Raw genomic sequence first — 16810 nt, forward strand, 5'->3', positions numbered from 1 at the left:
TGCAAACCTCCTCCTTTCAAATTAGAAAGTGTACATAAAGTGCAAGTAAGACTCAGTCCCTCGCCCGTGCTTTCAGGTTCTTGCTTTGATAGCCAGGATTACCAAATCTAACAATTAAACCGCTGGCCAGCTAGGTTGTCTGCAGGTATTTCTGGAGTTAGCAAATGAGTTCATCTGGCAAAAAGAGTGTCTGAAGGTAGGTGCAGTCTTGGCAAGAAAACACAAAGTACCATACACGAGACAGGGATCTGAGTGATGCAAGCAGTGGGGGGTGGGGGTGGGGGTTCCTTGTCACCGAGTCACTGAAGAAGAGGCCTTCTTTGGATCTCAACTCTTAAAGCAAATTCAGAAACTGTTACTAAAAGTGAATGAGGCCAGCGGATTTCAGAGCAGGGTCAGTCCTCAGTAAGGGCAGGTTCAGTCTTCCCTGAGTTAGGAACAGAAAAGAAAACAGAGGTTAAGGAGCCAGATCTGATGAACCTCATGTCACAAACATCACCCCTAAAACCTCTAGCAAATGTTTCCCATCTCATAGAACAAAGCTGAACAAAGGACCTCCTGATGTATTTTCTTTGGTATTTGCTGGGGAGACTGTTCAAATAGGTCATGATGTTACATGACCTATTACATGACGTTACATTCAATAGGTCATGTAACATTACATGATGTTACATACATGTTTACTGTAGGATTTCTTAGGTTAATTTTTCTTGATTAATATGCCCATAAACACAGTTACTCTTCAAGAAAGAGATATTGTACGTAACAATTCCCACACTTGGGGACCAGGAATTTACCTTCTCACAAACTATTCATAACATGTCTTTCAATATAATGTATTTTGGGAAAATATGCCTTATAATACTGGTTGGAGGGGACAGGAAAGACATTAAGTCATATTCAGTTTATATTACATGAGCCTGGTTTTTATACTGAAAGTCACATTCCTATACCAATATAATAAATGAACCATGGTGGTTGGGTTCCATTGCATTTCCTTTGTTATTACAAAGCCAAAACCATGGGCAAAATTTAATGTTATATTTGATGGGTGAATATTAATGATCAAAAGTTAACCGTATCCCATCTATTACAAACTGTCCCACAGTCAGTGGGCATTCACCAGGGACGTTCTTTGCATTTTTTTTCTGTTTTTTTCAGCAGAGCTAAGGCCAGGGTTTCAGGACTAAGTCCGTCATGATGTCATTTATATATATATGTGTGTGTGTGTGTGTATAGATAGATAGCTGAGACTGAACAGAGTACATTAGCATATACATAAAAAACTTAAATAAAAATAATGGATTGACTTGAGCAAAAGTCACAGAAAATTATCAAACACATACTAGTTAAATTCCTGAATTTCTTTTTGGCTTCTGCCCTTTCTTCAGCATCAAAGTACCAAACAGTCATGGCGTATCTGTGAAGGATAAGAAGATATTAGAAAAGAGGTTTAAAAATATGACCAAAAATAAAAATACTATAAATTTCACATAACAGACATTTGTAAAGCCAACATTTAAAAATTTTCCTACTATCAGAAGTCCATCCCAATTTTAATTTAAAATAAACGTCTCTGGTTTCAAGTCTATTTAAATGTAATAAAACATGTAAGGAATTCCAAGTATGCACCACCCATTATCCTGGGCGCTGGGAATTGAAACTGTCCTGTGAATACAGCAGCCTCTTTCTCAAGGAGCTCAGGCTCTAGCAGGGAGGGGAAAGGCAATTGAACAAATAATATAACAGGTCCAGATGAACTACACAAGAAAGGGCTGGAAGCAAGTCATTCAGCGAATCATTCAGCTAAAGCCTGAGGGACCTAAGCTGGTGGGGAGAACACAGAGATGAGGAGTGAAGCTTTTGAAGAATAACTTATCGAATGACAGGACGTTAAAATTCTTGACTTTTGTCTTTAGTTTTGGACGCTGAGGCAAAGAAGCAATGGGATATTGGTACCGTCATGTTTTCTACTATGTCCCATTTATGGGCTAGACTATACAGGAGTAATTTTATGCATGAGTTTCCAAAAAGTTTTGTTTCATTTTTAGTAGTAGTTACTGGAATTTCTATAGGACTTGAATTTTTCCAAAGGCTTTCCATCAACATGTGGTGTTAAGGTTTCCCCTGTGACCCTAGTCATAGAGGAACTGGGGAGGAGCAAGGAAATTCTGCACAAATGACAAGGACCGATTACTGTACCCCATTAATAAGCCACAAACAGGCTTTGGTGGGAGAAGTAGTTATCTGCTCTCCTAGGGCACATCCCAGTTTGACATTTCATAGGCAACTCTGTGTGAGGCTCAGATCTGTCACTTCTGGAGGGGGACACATAAACCTTGAACACTTAACACCTGTGACTTTAATTTAATTAGTCTTGTTAAGGTTTAGTCATTATCTTTTCCACCCAACCTCTCTCCTCCCTGCCCCCAACTGTTATTCCCAATTCAAGCTGCACCCCACAGCACTCCAGTACCACATGGTTTACAGCTTTGGCCATAAAACAGGTGCAAATGAGATAGAATCTGAAATTAAGATATATCAAGAGTTTCTGGGCATCCCGGGTGGCACAGAGGTAAAGAATCCGCCTGCCAGTGCAGGAGATGTAAGAGATGCAGGTTCAATCCCTGGAGGATCTCCTGGAGAAGGAAATGGCAACCTACTCCAGTACTCTTGCCTGGAAAATTCCACGGACAGAGGATCCTGGAGGGCTACAGTCCATGAGGTGGCATGCTGCTGCTGCTGCTAAGTTGCTTCAGTCGTGTCCGACTCTGTGCGACCCCAAAGACGGCAGCCCACCGGGCTCCCCCGTCCCTGGGATTCTCCAGGCAAGAACACTGGAGTAGGTTGCCATTTCCTTCTCCAATGCATGATAGTGAAAAGTGAAAGTGAAGTTGCTCAGTCATGTCCGACTCTTAGTGACCCCATGGACTGCAGCCTACCAGGCTCCTCTGTCCATGGGAGTTTCCAGGCAAGAGTACTGGAGTGGGGTGCCATTGCTTGGACATAAATGACTTGGACATAGTTGGACATAAATGACTAAGCACGCACACACAAGAATTTCTATATTAATAGTAAACAATACTAAATTGTTCTGTTACTCTGAAAAATCTTCCCATGCGTGATCTAAAGAAAGGAGTCTGAAAAATCCAATTGTTGGGACATGTTGGGTACAGTAAACCCAATCCAATTTTAAGCTAAGAAAAGGGGGAAAAGGAAAAGAAGTCAGAACAAATTCCTCTTTCTTCTTTTAAAAATCAATTTATTTTTTAATTGAAGGATAATTGCTTTACAGAATTTTGTTGTTTTCTATCAAACCTCAACATGAATCAGCCATAGGGATAAATATATCCCCTCCCTTTTGAACCTCCTTTTAAATTTTATTAGAGCATAGCTGATTTACAATGCTGTGTTACAAATTCTTCTTTCTATTCTCAAGGTTTTTTCTCTGCTTGTAACTGGCAGCTTGTAAACTCATCCAGAGTTAACCAGATAGGATTTCTGACATGTGGCAGCCAACATTCTCTAGGCATAGTTCAACATTAGGCTTTTTTTTAAGGGAGGGTGGTGAGCAAGAAAGAAGAGAAGAGAAAAAAGGGCTCTGGGAAATTTGGAATCTGAGACTCTCACTTAATGGAAAACGACTTGTTAATAGTTGAAACCAACGTTAGACTTTATATGTTAAAGAAGCCAAGTTTCTCCTTTAATTTTTATTGACTTCGAACAGGTTTGCTCTCTGCTTAGGGGGATGGTTGGTCTTTTGTCCGTAAACAACACACATTTGAGAATTTTCTGGGAACTGGGGTTGGTCCAAGAAGCTTCTCAAGAGCGGTCGTGGCCCTGGCTGTTACCTGGTCGCATAGGAGGGCTGGACTTCATGTGGGTTCCTGCGGTCTGACCAGAAGAACAACAGTCTGTCAAAAATGGGCTCCACGTCCGCTATGAATGATTTCCCTTCTGGAAATATTCGCAGGACCCCACCATGTCGCTGAGGGCCACAAAGAAGGTAGATTACTTCCGAGCCTCACACACAGTTCATTAACAATGATACTTCAGTCTCATCTAGAAACAAAGCTATCTTCCAACTGCCACTGCCAGCATATATTATTCCCAAATTTTAACTCCAGTGCCATCCTGTGTATTAAATGTTATCTTAAACTTGACTAGACATACCGAAGTCATACTGAATGAAGTCTTCTCACCCCCACAATCTCAAAGCCCATGGACACAAAGTAGAATTCTACTAGGTCAGTTATACAGACTTGCCAATATCTGACTGTTTGACCCATAACCTCCTCCCTGCCCTAGCCATTTCATGTAATTCAATCTAATATTAACAGCTCCAGAGGGCAGTGACCACATATAACCGCCCCTTCAATTAGAATTTACAGTTTTCTTTTGAGTTCCCCATCTCCTATCTGATTTCATCAGCTGGAAGTTACACGCTCTTTTTTTTCTGAATGCTCAGACCACCTTATCTGTATCTCTCATGACATATACCACTCACTCTCCCCCTCGAATTACATTTTTTTACATGTACATCCAATCTGTCCTACTAGAATAATCTTGTCAAGGTAGAATTCTGGTCTTATATGTTGATGGTTCCCCACAGCATGATGCCTGGCACTAGCAGGCACTCAAAAAATTTTTGAATGATTTCAAACTTTGTGATTTATCATCACTGATCTGACAACTTGACTCTCTTGCCTATAACACTACCTTTCAAGATTTTAAAGGATAACTAAGGAATATATTTCAGTCATGTTATCAAATAGGGAACTGACACAAACCTTGTCACTAATTCACTGGTTTCCCAGGTTTACTTTTTCTGACCCCAGATAAAATATCCTTGCTTTATGACAGCTAGTATCTGGCCTAATGAATAGGAAATGGAGATGCAGAAGGTTCAAAAGCCAGATAAGCTTGAAAAGTTCTCCAACTTCTCAGACTCCTAAATCATCCTTAACTTTTAAAAAACATACAAATTCCAGACAAATGTCTGTGAGCATGGCACCAGACTTTACATCTCTATCTATATATATGTTCAAAAATACGAAAATAAGCTACAAAACCTTTGGCACTCACAATCACAGTAAACCATGGCAAGAGGCCACCAAGGAGACATTTCACCCAGAGAGAAGACTGTGTGGGAAACGTCACTTGGGGATGTTTTAACATCCTACGGTTCTATTTTTGTGAAATTCTCTCAGCGTTGCTCCTGGCAGGGAAAAGTATATATCTTATTCCACAATGAGAATCAAGAATCCTATCAGCTCTGGATTAGACTAAAAACACTGATCCCAATTTTTAAAAAATAAAGTACCTTCTCCTCATCAATCATCAAATTATAACCTATAACCTAATAAAAAGGCTCTACTCACCCACCTCCATCAAATTAACTTTACATCTATTATTTTCATCTCATCAACTTTAATACTAAAACCATAGCAGGAAAAAAGGATAATACGAAATAGAAAAGATTCTTCAGTGGGAATTATGAACTCCAAACTCTCCTCTGCTGCTGCTGCTGCTGCTGCTGCTAAGTCGCTTCAGTAGTGTCCGACTCTGTGAGACCCCATAGACGGCAGCCCACCAGGCTCCCCCATCCCTGGGATTCTCCAGGCAAGAACACTGCAGTGGGTTACTTGCATTTCCTTCTCCAATGCATGAAAGTGAAAAGTGAAAGGGAAGTCGCTCAGTCATGTCCGACTCCTAGCGACCCCAGGGACTGCAGCCCACCAGGCTCCTCCGCCCATGGGATTTTCCAGGCAAGAGTACTGGAGTGGGGTGCCACTGCCTTCTCCGAAACTCTCCTCTAAGTCATCTGAATTCTTTTCCTGTGGTTTCTCAGCCCTCCCTCTACTCGCATTATTCCAAGTACCTTGGCATCCCAGTTCTTGTTCAGATAGTAGATGCAGGTGATACAGCGGCCGTCACCGTTGGGGTTGTCCACATGTCGAACATAGCCTGTTCCATTTCCTGGGTAGCAAGCCACCATCGCCTACAGAGAAATCCAAAGGAAGCTGGTTACCAAAGCTGAGCCAAGCATCTCCCACCAGTGAAGACCTGAATAACATAGCCTCCTCAGCCGCTATGGGACACAGGTATCTGCTGGCCTCTTCAGTTTGTGTACAGTGCATAAATTTGGACTCTTCAGCATATGACATTAACAACCAAGTTATATCTTACTGCTCAGCCCAGTGGAAAGCAGTTCAACAATAATCGCACAATTCTAGAACATTTTAGATAGCATCTATGTTGTCATTAGAATGTCCTGCCCCTCTTAAATCTTTCTTTTTGAAAAGGCAGGTTCTGCGTTTCACCCTAGACCCAGAAGATCAGAATCACTAGGTTTAGAGATTATGCCTTACTAGCAAATGCCCCAGAATCACTGAATCAATCACTATCTTAGATCAATGGCTAAGATACTTTCATTTACAAAGACACAGGAACCAATCACGAAGGAGAAAAAGGTTAGGCTTGCTCAATAAAATGCTCAGGACAAGAAAAAATAGGGAAGGGCCAATGGAAACCGTGGCCCAACTTGCCAGCATGTGAAGTGAAGTGAAGTCGCTCAGTCGTGTCCGACTCTTTGCGACCCCATGGACTGTAGCCTACCAGGCTCCTCAGTCCATGGAATTTTTCAGGCAAGAGTACTGGAGTGGGTTGCCATTTCCTTCTCCAGGGGATCTTCCCGAACCAGGGATCGAACCTGGGTCTCCCACAAGGCAGGCAGACGCTTTACCATCTGAGCCACCAGGGAAGCATAAATGACAGTCAAATCCAGTTCAGAGAAGAAAACTCACAGACACCTTAATGCATTTTTCAAAGCTTGTCTTTTTCCTATTGAGAATTATCAAATTAAATGATTCTCTTCCTTTTGCCCAAACACTACCTGTATCATTCATGTGGAGAAATAGAGAAAGAAGCCAAACTAAAAATCCTACTAAAAATTAGTATTAGGGAATTACTATGAAGAAAGTAACAAACCTCTAAATGTTCCCTGGAAAATTTATAGGAAGGGATAGAAAAAATTAGACAAAGTGTAAAAAGCCAGTTATTTTCACAGGAGATTGCCTTGTTTCTAAAATATCTTCATAGGGATGAGATACTCTCAGGGAAGATATTGGTAACATAAGATGAGAAAAGGGATATGTTTCCTTTTTGTTTGCTGATGTATTCTTAAGTGCCTAGAACAGTTCCTAAAACATGGAACCTATCTGTTTAAATTTTACTTTGGAGGGGTGGACACACACCACAGTGCTTGTAGGATCTTAGTTCCCTGACCAGGGGTTAAACCTGTACCCTTGGCAGTGAGAGCTCAGAATGCTAACCACTGGACCATCAGAGAATTCCCTTTTTCTGATTTGCTTTTGTTTTAAAATTTGATAAGTATCATGTAAGAATTGAATCACCAGTCTATGTCTGACGCAGGATACAGCATGCTTGGGGCTGGTGCATGGGGATGACCCACAGAGATGTTATGGGGAGGGAGGTGGGAGGGGGGTTCATGTTTGGGAACACATGTAAGAATTAAAGATTTTAAAATTAAAAAAATAAAATAAAATAAAATTTGATAAGTAAATGAATGATTAGTAGGCAGGTCTTCCCGCTAAAGAGTAAGTTTATTTTCTACCTAGATCAGTAGGGATTTTGTCATTTTAAAAGCACATCTTCAAACATACATGTAGCAATTCAGTTCACAGTTTCCTTCACAAATGGAAAGACTGTTTCATTGGTGAAATACCAGTCAAGTAGAGCCCACACTAAGGCACTAGTGGCTCAAGAATTAGCTTCAGTGCCGTGAGTGCCAAGTCACTCCCAATGGTAACATGAACACATGAACGAGGCATGTACCTAAAAGGCCTCACACACACCGCATACTAGAACAAAAATAAGGCTGAAGAGTAACTCAGTTTTACAGTGATCTTAAGGCTTAAATTACCATATCTCTCCAACTCTATATCCCCATGCAGCTAGCAATCCCCATATCCTATCTTTGAATGTCAATGCAATGCCATCTTAAAGCTAAAGTTAGACTGTTAGCTTGAACATCTTTCAGAGATGGAATTCTGAGGTTACTGCAATTGAGATTTAACAAATGATACCACCAAGCAAAGGATGGCTTGGGGAAAGGTGATTGGTAGCAGATAGAAATGATGGGCCTAGCTAGGGAAGAGATGAATGAAGTCGACTATAATGACTAGGGAATTACCCATCCCTGGAAGCAGCTATTAGGATTATAAGAGCCACCACTGAGCCAGTAATGAACGTCACTTAAGCCACAAATAATTAGAGGCTGGATTCCCTACCAACTCAGCCTCTCCCCACTGTGAAGCTCTGAAAAGAAGAAAAAGTACTCCATCAATGCTACATAATCTTATGTTCTTAAACAGCTCTACTCTAAGGAAAAGGTCAGTGGTCTGGATGCCTGCCATCTAATTCACCCTGCAACTAATTATGTGATTCCAGGCTTGGTGTCTTTCCTTTAAAGGGCTTAGGTTACCTGGCCTCTGATGGTCCAAGAAGGTCTAGCACTCTATCTAGGCATCACCCCTACAAGCAGCAACAGAGTTCTTTGGGGCATTAGGAAGCGCTTATCTGCCTCAGGACTCAGCTTAGATTAAAAACTGAAAAAAAAAAAAAAAGATACAAATTCACAAAAGTACCTCCTTTATGAATTGCTGCATCTGTAAAACATACCCAGAGTGAAGGAGCTGGCACATTCCAGGGGATTTATTTTTAGAACAAAACTCCTAATGTCAGCAAAGTATCTGATTGATTAATGGAGAGAAACAGAATTTTTCTGGCCAGAGTGAATCTTCACCTTCTCTTTTGGTTCCTGAAACCATAGCATCAACTTCAAAACAATGGAAGGAAATCATTGTGAGCCTCAGTGGCCCTGTTGAAACCACACAGGCCAGTTTTATCAGTGTTTTCTGGACAAGAGCCACACGAGATGGGTCTTGGCTTGGGCACATTCCCAATATTTGTTGGGTTCTGACATAGTCCAAAACCACAGAGGCTAAGGATGCACTGAGAAGCAAGGCTCACTTCAATAACAAGTCACACGTTTCTGTGCCAAATCGTGCACGGGGCAGAAACAAACCCCGGAAACTGATCAGGTCAACGGAGCTGCTATCCAAACCTCATCAAGCAGGGAAGGGCTTTAGACTGTACAGAGGAGAACGCTCCAGAACAATAAGAACATCACCAGAGTATTTCAGGATCAAGTGACGAATGTGCTGTGCAGTTAACACTGAAACCCATCAGCAGGAAGTTTCACTTATCACTGACTTTTTACTCATCAAAACTTCTGGACTAGATTAATACTTGAAATTTATAAAAGTTTAATAAGGTGTTAGTGTGACCAGCACTACACATACAATTTAGTCCTATAGTTCTAGCCTTGGATGTGCTGATAAATCCACATCTCTTTATGCATTCACCATCCCTTCCTCTGGCCCCACTGCGGACTCCTCCACCCACTCCCTATCCCCACTTCATCCCCAGAAGCCTCTCTACAGCTTTTAACAGAAGAAAATGAGTGGAGAGGGGTGAACCCCTCCCAGGCTTCCAGACTGGCTCCAGACCAGAGACAGGCGCTCTGGATACCTAGGCGGCCACATTCCAGCAGGAAATGTGTAACGATGCTTTGAAAATGTACACAGATGTAGAACTTTAACAGCCAAACCCAAGTAACAAAATATGCTCCCCAAATGCTGCAGGTAGAAAAGAAAACAGGGTTTCTGTTAAGAGCGCTTACTAAGTCGGCTTTGTGAAAAGCCATATCTCATCCATCCCAAAGGTAAAGTTGAAAAAGGAAAGTGCAGGATTTCCATCCCAGCACCTAAACAGAATGCTCTTAATTGAAACCAACCACAGCTCCGTATACACCACTTCAAAAAACTGGTGTTGGCAACCTCCACTGTCCATTTAGCAATGAGGATCATTTTAGATCCACAGGTCGGAAAGGGATACATCTGTCCCATCCTCTCTTCCACTCAGACTCACCACTTCATTAAAAACAGTCAGCAACATAGATTTTCTACAGAAATGTACTATATATATATATATATATATATATATATATCATGACTTCAGCATCAGTCACTAGTATGACTTGATCTTAAGGTAGAGAGTGACGTTTTATAGAAATTTTAACTTAGCACATTAAAACAGTAATCATCTCATTTTACTTGCCAAGTTGATAATAAATATGAATCCATTTTGAAAAATTTGCTAAAAAGAGCATAACTTTGAAGCTGCCAGGTTGAGTAACTTTAAACTGGTATTTCGGTCTACTGCCAAATACTAAGCCCCTCCAACTGTGAAACAGAAATACCAGCCAATCTTGGTAAAGATTTGTTTTGAATTATGGAAGGTCCCTAAGCAGAACATACCTTTAATAAAATGCAACCTAAATATAGAATAACCTGTATCTAACCTGTTCACATCTCAGTTTTCTCATCTGTAGAATGGGTTTATGAGGACTGAAGGTGTAAAACACTCAGTGTAAGGCCTGGCACATACCAAACACCGCCTTGTTGGTGTTGTGTCCAACTCTTTCTGATCCCATTGACTGCAGCATGCCAGGCTTCCCTGTCCTTCACATTTCCCGGAGTTTGCTCATACTCATGTCCATTGAGTCGGTGATACCATCCAACCATCTCATCCTCTGTCATCGCCTTATCCTTCTGCCTTCAGTCTTTTCCAACATCAGGGTCTTTTCCAATGAGTCATATCAGGTGGCCAAAGTAATGGAGCTTCAGCTTCAGCATCAGTCCTTCCAATGAAGGATCAGCTTCAGCATCAGTCCAACCAATATTCAGGGTTGATTTCCTTTAGGATTGACTGGCTTGATCTCCTTATTGTCCAAGGGACTCTCAAGAGTCTTCTTCAGCACCACAGTTCAAAAGCATCGTTCTTTAGCACTCAGCCTTTTTTTTTTTTTTCTACTGTCCAGCTCTCACATCCATATGTGACTACTGGAAAAACCATAGCTTTGACTATATGGACCTTTGTAGGCAAAGAAATGTCTCTGTTTTTTTAACAGTCTGTCTAGGTTTGTCATTGCTTTTCTTCCAAGGAGCAGGCATCTTTTAATTTCATGGCTGCAGTCACCATCCACGTGATTGTGAAGACCAAGAAAATAAAGTCTGTCACAGCTTAATGTCAGCTATTTTTAAAATATGCACTGATGATGTGCACGTCTGTGTTCCCCTCAACTGGGGCTTCAGAATGTCTCCGCTCAGGGAATCTGATCCTACCTAAGTGTTTTGCAGCTTCAAAAGCAGGGCTGAGAAACTCACATAGCCTGTGGGATTTGCAAGTAACAAAATATTGAAGGGTTCCCTGGTAGCTCAGCTGGTAAAGAGTTTGACTGCAATGCAGGAGACCCCAGTTTGACTCCTGAGTCAGGAAGATACCCTGGAGAAGGGATAGGTTACCCACTCCAGTATTCTTGGGCTTCCCTGGTGGCTTAGATGGTAAAGAATCTGCCTGCAATGTGAGAGACTTGGGTTTGATCCCTGGGATGGGAAGATCCTCTGTAGGAGAGCATGGCAACCCACTCCAATGTTCTTGCCTGGAGAATCCCATGGACAGAGGAGCCTGGCAGGCTATATTTATGGGGTCACAAAGAGTCAAGACACGACTGAGCGACTTTCACTTACTTAAGATATTGAAGCCAATCAGGTATATATGTGTCAGAACTCTGGAATGTGAGCTATGCTACCTACAACTAGGGAATTTTCTATCCTTGGCAATGAGAGGCAGACATTAAAAATCTTCAGGTTTTAGGAGGGTAGCAGGTAACTGAACCAGATTTGTATATAAACTCTCCTGAATATTTTTAACCCTAATTGTTAAATCAGAGCCACAAAAAAACAAACAAACAAACAAAAAAAAATCAGGCTGGATTTTGAGATCACTGTCTATGGCCCAGGAACTGTCTGTGACACTTCCTGAGCTACACAGGGGTGCTTTCCCTGTCTCTCTTTACCAGGCTCAGCTATATCCTTCACTGCCATCCACATTGCACAGGCCTTCACCAAACCTCTCTCCCCTCAAGTCCTTCCACCACATCTGCTCCAAACACAGCAAAGGGGGCCCAGGATCCTTCCTCACTATACCATAAGATACCAACCACACAGAATGTTAGATGAGTAAAGACTTGAGAAAAAATACACAAGACCATGCGCCTTGTTTAGCTTGGAAAAACAGCCAAGCAATCAGAGTGGAGAATGTAATAGATGAAGTTTACTGGCCAGAAATGGTTCCAATTTATATCACATAATCAAATATCATATGATATCACTTATACATGGAATCTTAAAAATGAATGATACAAATGAATTTATCTACTAAACAGAACTCACAGACCCAGAAAACAAAACTTATCGTTACCAAAGGAGAAGGGAGGGGGATAAATTAACAGTTTGGGATTAAAATATACACAGTACTACATATAAAATAGATAACCAACAAGGACCTACTTCATAGCACAGGAAACTCTACTCAATATCTTGTAATAAACTATAATAGAAAAGAATCTTAAAAAGAATATATGTGTGTGTGTAGATATGTATGTATAACTGGATCACGCTGCTGCACACCCAAAATTCATGATATTATGAACTAACTATATTTAAAGAACATTAAACAATATATATTACCTAAATCACTTAAATTCATACAATATTCACAAGGCATGTTTACAAAATAATTGCAACTACACAAAGCCTTCTCCAAGAGTTTCAAGAAAATGTCACTAACCAGTTCACATTGCTGCCAGTTTTAGAAAAAAGTCAGCTCTCAATGTGTTGCTGAACAGCTCAGAAGCAGAAAAAGTGCTTTAGAGTCTTTATATTCATTCTAGATTCAGGAAAAATGTATACAAACTGTCACTAGATATCTTGGCATCTTGCTTGTTAGCTATCTGGTTAGTTAAGAGCAAGTCTAGCTATTTCCTTTCTCCTACTGCCCAAGTTAAAGACTGATGTAAGGGAATGAAGAAGAAATAATGGGGAAAAGGCTCTTGGTGGGCAACAGCAAGAGCTGGATCCAGCTACCACGTTCCCCTTCCCAGAATTTCAGCATCTGACCATGCTGACCATGTTCAGAAGATTCAGAACATCAGGCAGTCAATATCCAAGAGGCAAGTAATCCTTCCAACAAACCCCAAGTTATTCACACAAATATCTTCTACTAATTCTGTTTCTACACTGAGAACTTCTGCCTTCCTCACGCGCCCTATATCTGCACTAAAAATTCTTCTCCCTGAACCCACATGCCCAGAACTGTGCTACATATAACCTTACCCCCAATTTAGAACAATAATTGTTATGCCCCATACCTAAATTTTGTGGAAATGCAGGAGCTCCAGTAATTCTGAAAATGAAAAATCAGAAGTTATAAGCCATTCTCTGTGGCTCTGGTGAACTGGGCCTGCTGGTTCCTTCCTATCAGGCAAGAGCAGCCTGCCTAGAAAGGCAGGCAATTTACCATATTCACTTGAAAACCTGTCCTCAGGTAGACCTTTTTCATCAGCGTCCCTCTTTATTACGAACTTGGTCCTAACTTTGGGATCATTCAACAAACCATCAGCAACTTCAACAAACCATCAGCAACTATCGAGACTCTGAAACCTTCTCCTCAGTTCTCTTAGCTCAGTGATAATAGCTCCTTCAGATTCTTACATTCAAGAGCTGGCTCCCACCCCACCCTCAGAAATATGCATATATACACACACACACAGAGAAGCATGCCTAAGATTACAGAGGAGTCACAGGCCTGTAAGGTCTGACTGAACTAGATCAAAATTCTCTTGAGGGGATCCTGCACTTCGTGCATGAACCTGCGTGAATCACCCTGAACTTGAGGGAATCACCCTTCCCCCAGGAGCCACTGAAACTCTCAGAGACCAGGAATTTAAGAGGCTATTGTCACTCCGTTTTGAATTGTGCTTAATTCCTCTCCTTGGAGGGGATTCAAGCAGAGCCCTGCAATTAAGCACAGTAAACAGGCCCGGGAACATCGGCACAGCAGTACAGGCTGTCTGCGTTTGGGAAGGCAGCCCTTCCCGCGGAGGCCTGGCTCCGGGCCAGCAGGGTGACGGCTGAGTGACAGGGCTACGTGCGCTGCGTGAGGGTGGCAGCCAGCCCACACCCGAGCACAGAACCGGCACGGGAGCGCCCTCCCCCATCCCCACCCGAGTCACCAGAGAGATGTTCTCAGTAAGGGCTTCCTTGCGATTATGAAATCCCCGAAAGTCAGCCAGGCCCTGGGTTAAGGCCATTTAACCCTCTCCATTCCGAGACCTTTCCCCCAAATCCTAACAACTGTTATTTCCTGAAGACCCATGTAGCCAAGGAGCACTTGAGGGTGGCAATTTACACACGTTCTCTCATTTAATCTCCAGGTTAAGGGGAAGGTGAACTAGTGGCCGTCTGTCCTGAGTCACCCTGCCCACAAGTTTTCAGTAGAAGTCGTTAACCCTGGAAGCTAGCATAGGGATCTAGAAGTTATCCCAGTCCTACAGAAAAACAAATTCATGAGTAATCCTTAAGGCAGTATGGGTGTAGGAACTCCCCCATTTAACTTCCTTTGATGTGAGAAACAGACTTATCAGTAAATAAAACTTTACATGTGGCTTTCTAAAGGCTTTGAGCTGAAGAGGAAAAAAAAAAAAGAATGTTTATGACCACAGGAATGTCAGAGAATTAAGTATGGTTGGCTTTAAATTTTCATCTGGAATGAATCCTAAAACACTTGAGGGAATCCATGATAACTTAAATACAGTCGGTAAGACAAGATTTTATTGAGTAATATACAAAAATATATAGTTACCAATCAAAACATGTCAAGAAAAATGCCTTGAAGCAATGTTCTTAAGAGAAACAGGAAACACTTTATTTGCAATTCCCAGTGATTTTGAAGAGACTTGGGATAGTGTAGCTATGTTGGAAAAAGTAAAGTTAAAGAACTTTCTAGGAAACCAGATCTTATATTCACATTTGAATTTCAGCACTTGGAAATAGATCTGCTGAATGAAAGGAATGACACACAGCAAGTCAGAACCAGAATTCATGTAACTCAGGAGGCACTTTTATTTACTGAACAAACATTTGTACGTGCCTGACACTGTTCTATGTGCTTCACAAATACTACCTCATTTGCTATTCATAGTAACTGCATAAGGTGGGGACCATTATCACCTCCGTTTTACAGATGAGGAACTGAGGCACAAGGAGTTTAAGTAACTGGCTTTTCGGAACGCAGTTAGAGAATGACGTCATGCTTTACCAGCGCAGCTTATCTAATGTCTAATATTAACTGATTCACTTCATTTTTGAGAGAACTAAGATCTTCAGTTCTTCTTGAGGTATCTACTTACTCTCACCCTTGCCTGTCACCCTTTGCTTAATGACAGAAAATCATAAAATGAGAAGAAAGAAAAATGAGTGTGCTCAGTGTTGAGTCTGTGAACCAAAATCTCCAGGGCAAAGGTGAGAAAGCGGGGACTCGGGATTTGGTCGGGGAGTGGGGGGGGGGCTGTATTTCAACAAAAGCAAAGAGCAAAGGAAACACTCAATCCTGCAGCAAAACATTAGTGGTCTTCGATGGGTTATTCACACTGCAGAGCTCAATCCCGCTTAAACTGTAGCCCCATATCTGCTTGGGATGCAGGTGGTCAACAACCATCAGTCTCAGTCCCAGGTCCCACCCCAAGGTCTGTGGGAGAAAGTCAGTCTCTCCAGGATCTTGCTTTTTAGCTCAGGTCAACACCAGCAGTCCATGGGGTCGCAAAGAGTCGGACACGACTGAGCGACTTCCCTTCCCTTTCCCTTCCCAACACCAGCTAAGGTCTTCAGACTATTTCAAAGTCAGAAGGTAAACGATCAATCAAGAAAAAACTTTAAAGGAAATATAAAGTGTATTTTCCCTTGGGAAGACAAAGGGCAACACTTAGTAAACTCCCAGGAAACCAAGGGATGAGACAAAATTTCCTTCCTGGGGTGTAAAGCTTATTCAGGAGAGGCTTGACTACCACTACACAATTAATTAGAATTCACCGTACAGAATTTTCTAATATCATATTAATTAGAACACACTGGATATAGACCCACTGTGGCTTTCAACAGGGGTGAGATCCAGAGGACCACTCAGATGGATGGAAAATAAAAGGCTCTTCTGAGAGAAATGTATAAAGTACTCTGGTGAGCAGCAAGGGGGCTAGAAATAAAGGAGTGCCTGACTCTGAGTCTAGGGGGCAGTGATGGTTAATTTAATGGTCCCCAAGTCCCTTCACATGCTGTAGTCTATGGGGTCGCAAAGAGTTGGACATGACTTAGCAACTGAACAACAACAGCAATGTCCCTTCAAGATGGGGCTCCAAAAAAAGCTCCATTTTACAAATGTGGAAACTGAGAGAGACAAAAAGTAACTTGCAGGACGTTATAGAACTAAACATGGTCTTCCCACCACTAAACCGTGCTTCAGAAATATCAGGAAAAGGCTGATCACTGAAAACATATGCCATTATTTCCAGAGTGACCACGAGTGAAATTGTCTTCCTTCAATTCCAAGATAACACAACAAAGGATTCTCAGAGGATACTCGTTACTTACCAAATATGGGCTCACACTGCATTACTGAGAACTCAAAGCCCTGCATGCAGAAAAGGCAAGTGCCAGCTACTCTCAGATTTCTATTGAGTCAGACCTTTGATTCCGATCAAGTTGGATTCCTTTCCAGGTTTCCCCTCCCTTAGAATCCCATGCCTCAGCCATCTTACCCCAGAGGGTCA

General features: G+C 41.7%; 1 protein-coding gene across 1 annotated transcript in view; it reads right to left on the reverse strand.

Moving 5' to 3' along the window:
- Positions 1-265: 265 nt before the first annotated feature.
- The window catches only part of EGLN3 (egl-9 family hypoxia inducible factor 3), a 28196-nt gene continuing 11651 nt past the window's right edge, over positions 266-16810 (reverse strand). Inside the window, exons 2-5 of the mRNA XM_052659726.1 lie at positions 5882-6001; positions 3852-3988; positions 1347-1420; positions 266-427 (exon numbers count right to left, since the gene is read on the reverse strand). Coding sequence (XP_052515686.1) covers positions 396-427; positions 1347-1420; positions 3852-3988; positions 5882-6001 — 363 coding nt within the window. The 3' untranslated portion in view covers positions 266-395. The remainder of the gene's footprint in view (positions 428-1346; positions 1421-3851; positions 3989-5881; positions 6002-16810) is intronic.

Source organism: Budorcas taxicolor, chromosome 21 (assembly GCF_023091745.1).
Source record: "Budorcas taxicolor isolate Tak-1 chromosome 21, Takin1.1, whole genome shotgun sequence".
Classification (NCBI taxonomy): Eukaryota; Metazoa; Chordata; class Mammalia; order Artiodactyla; family Bovidae; genus Budorcas; species Budorcas taxicolor.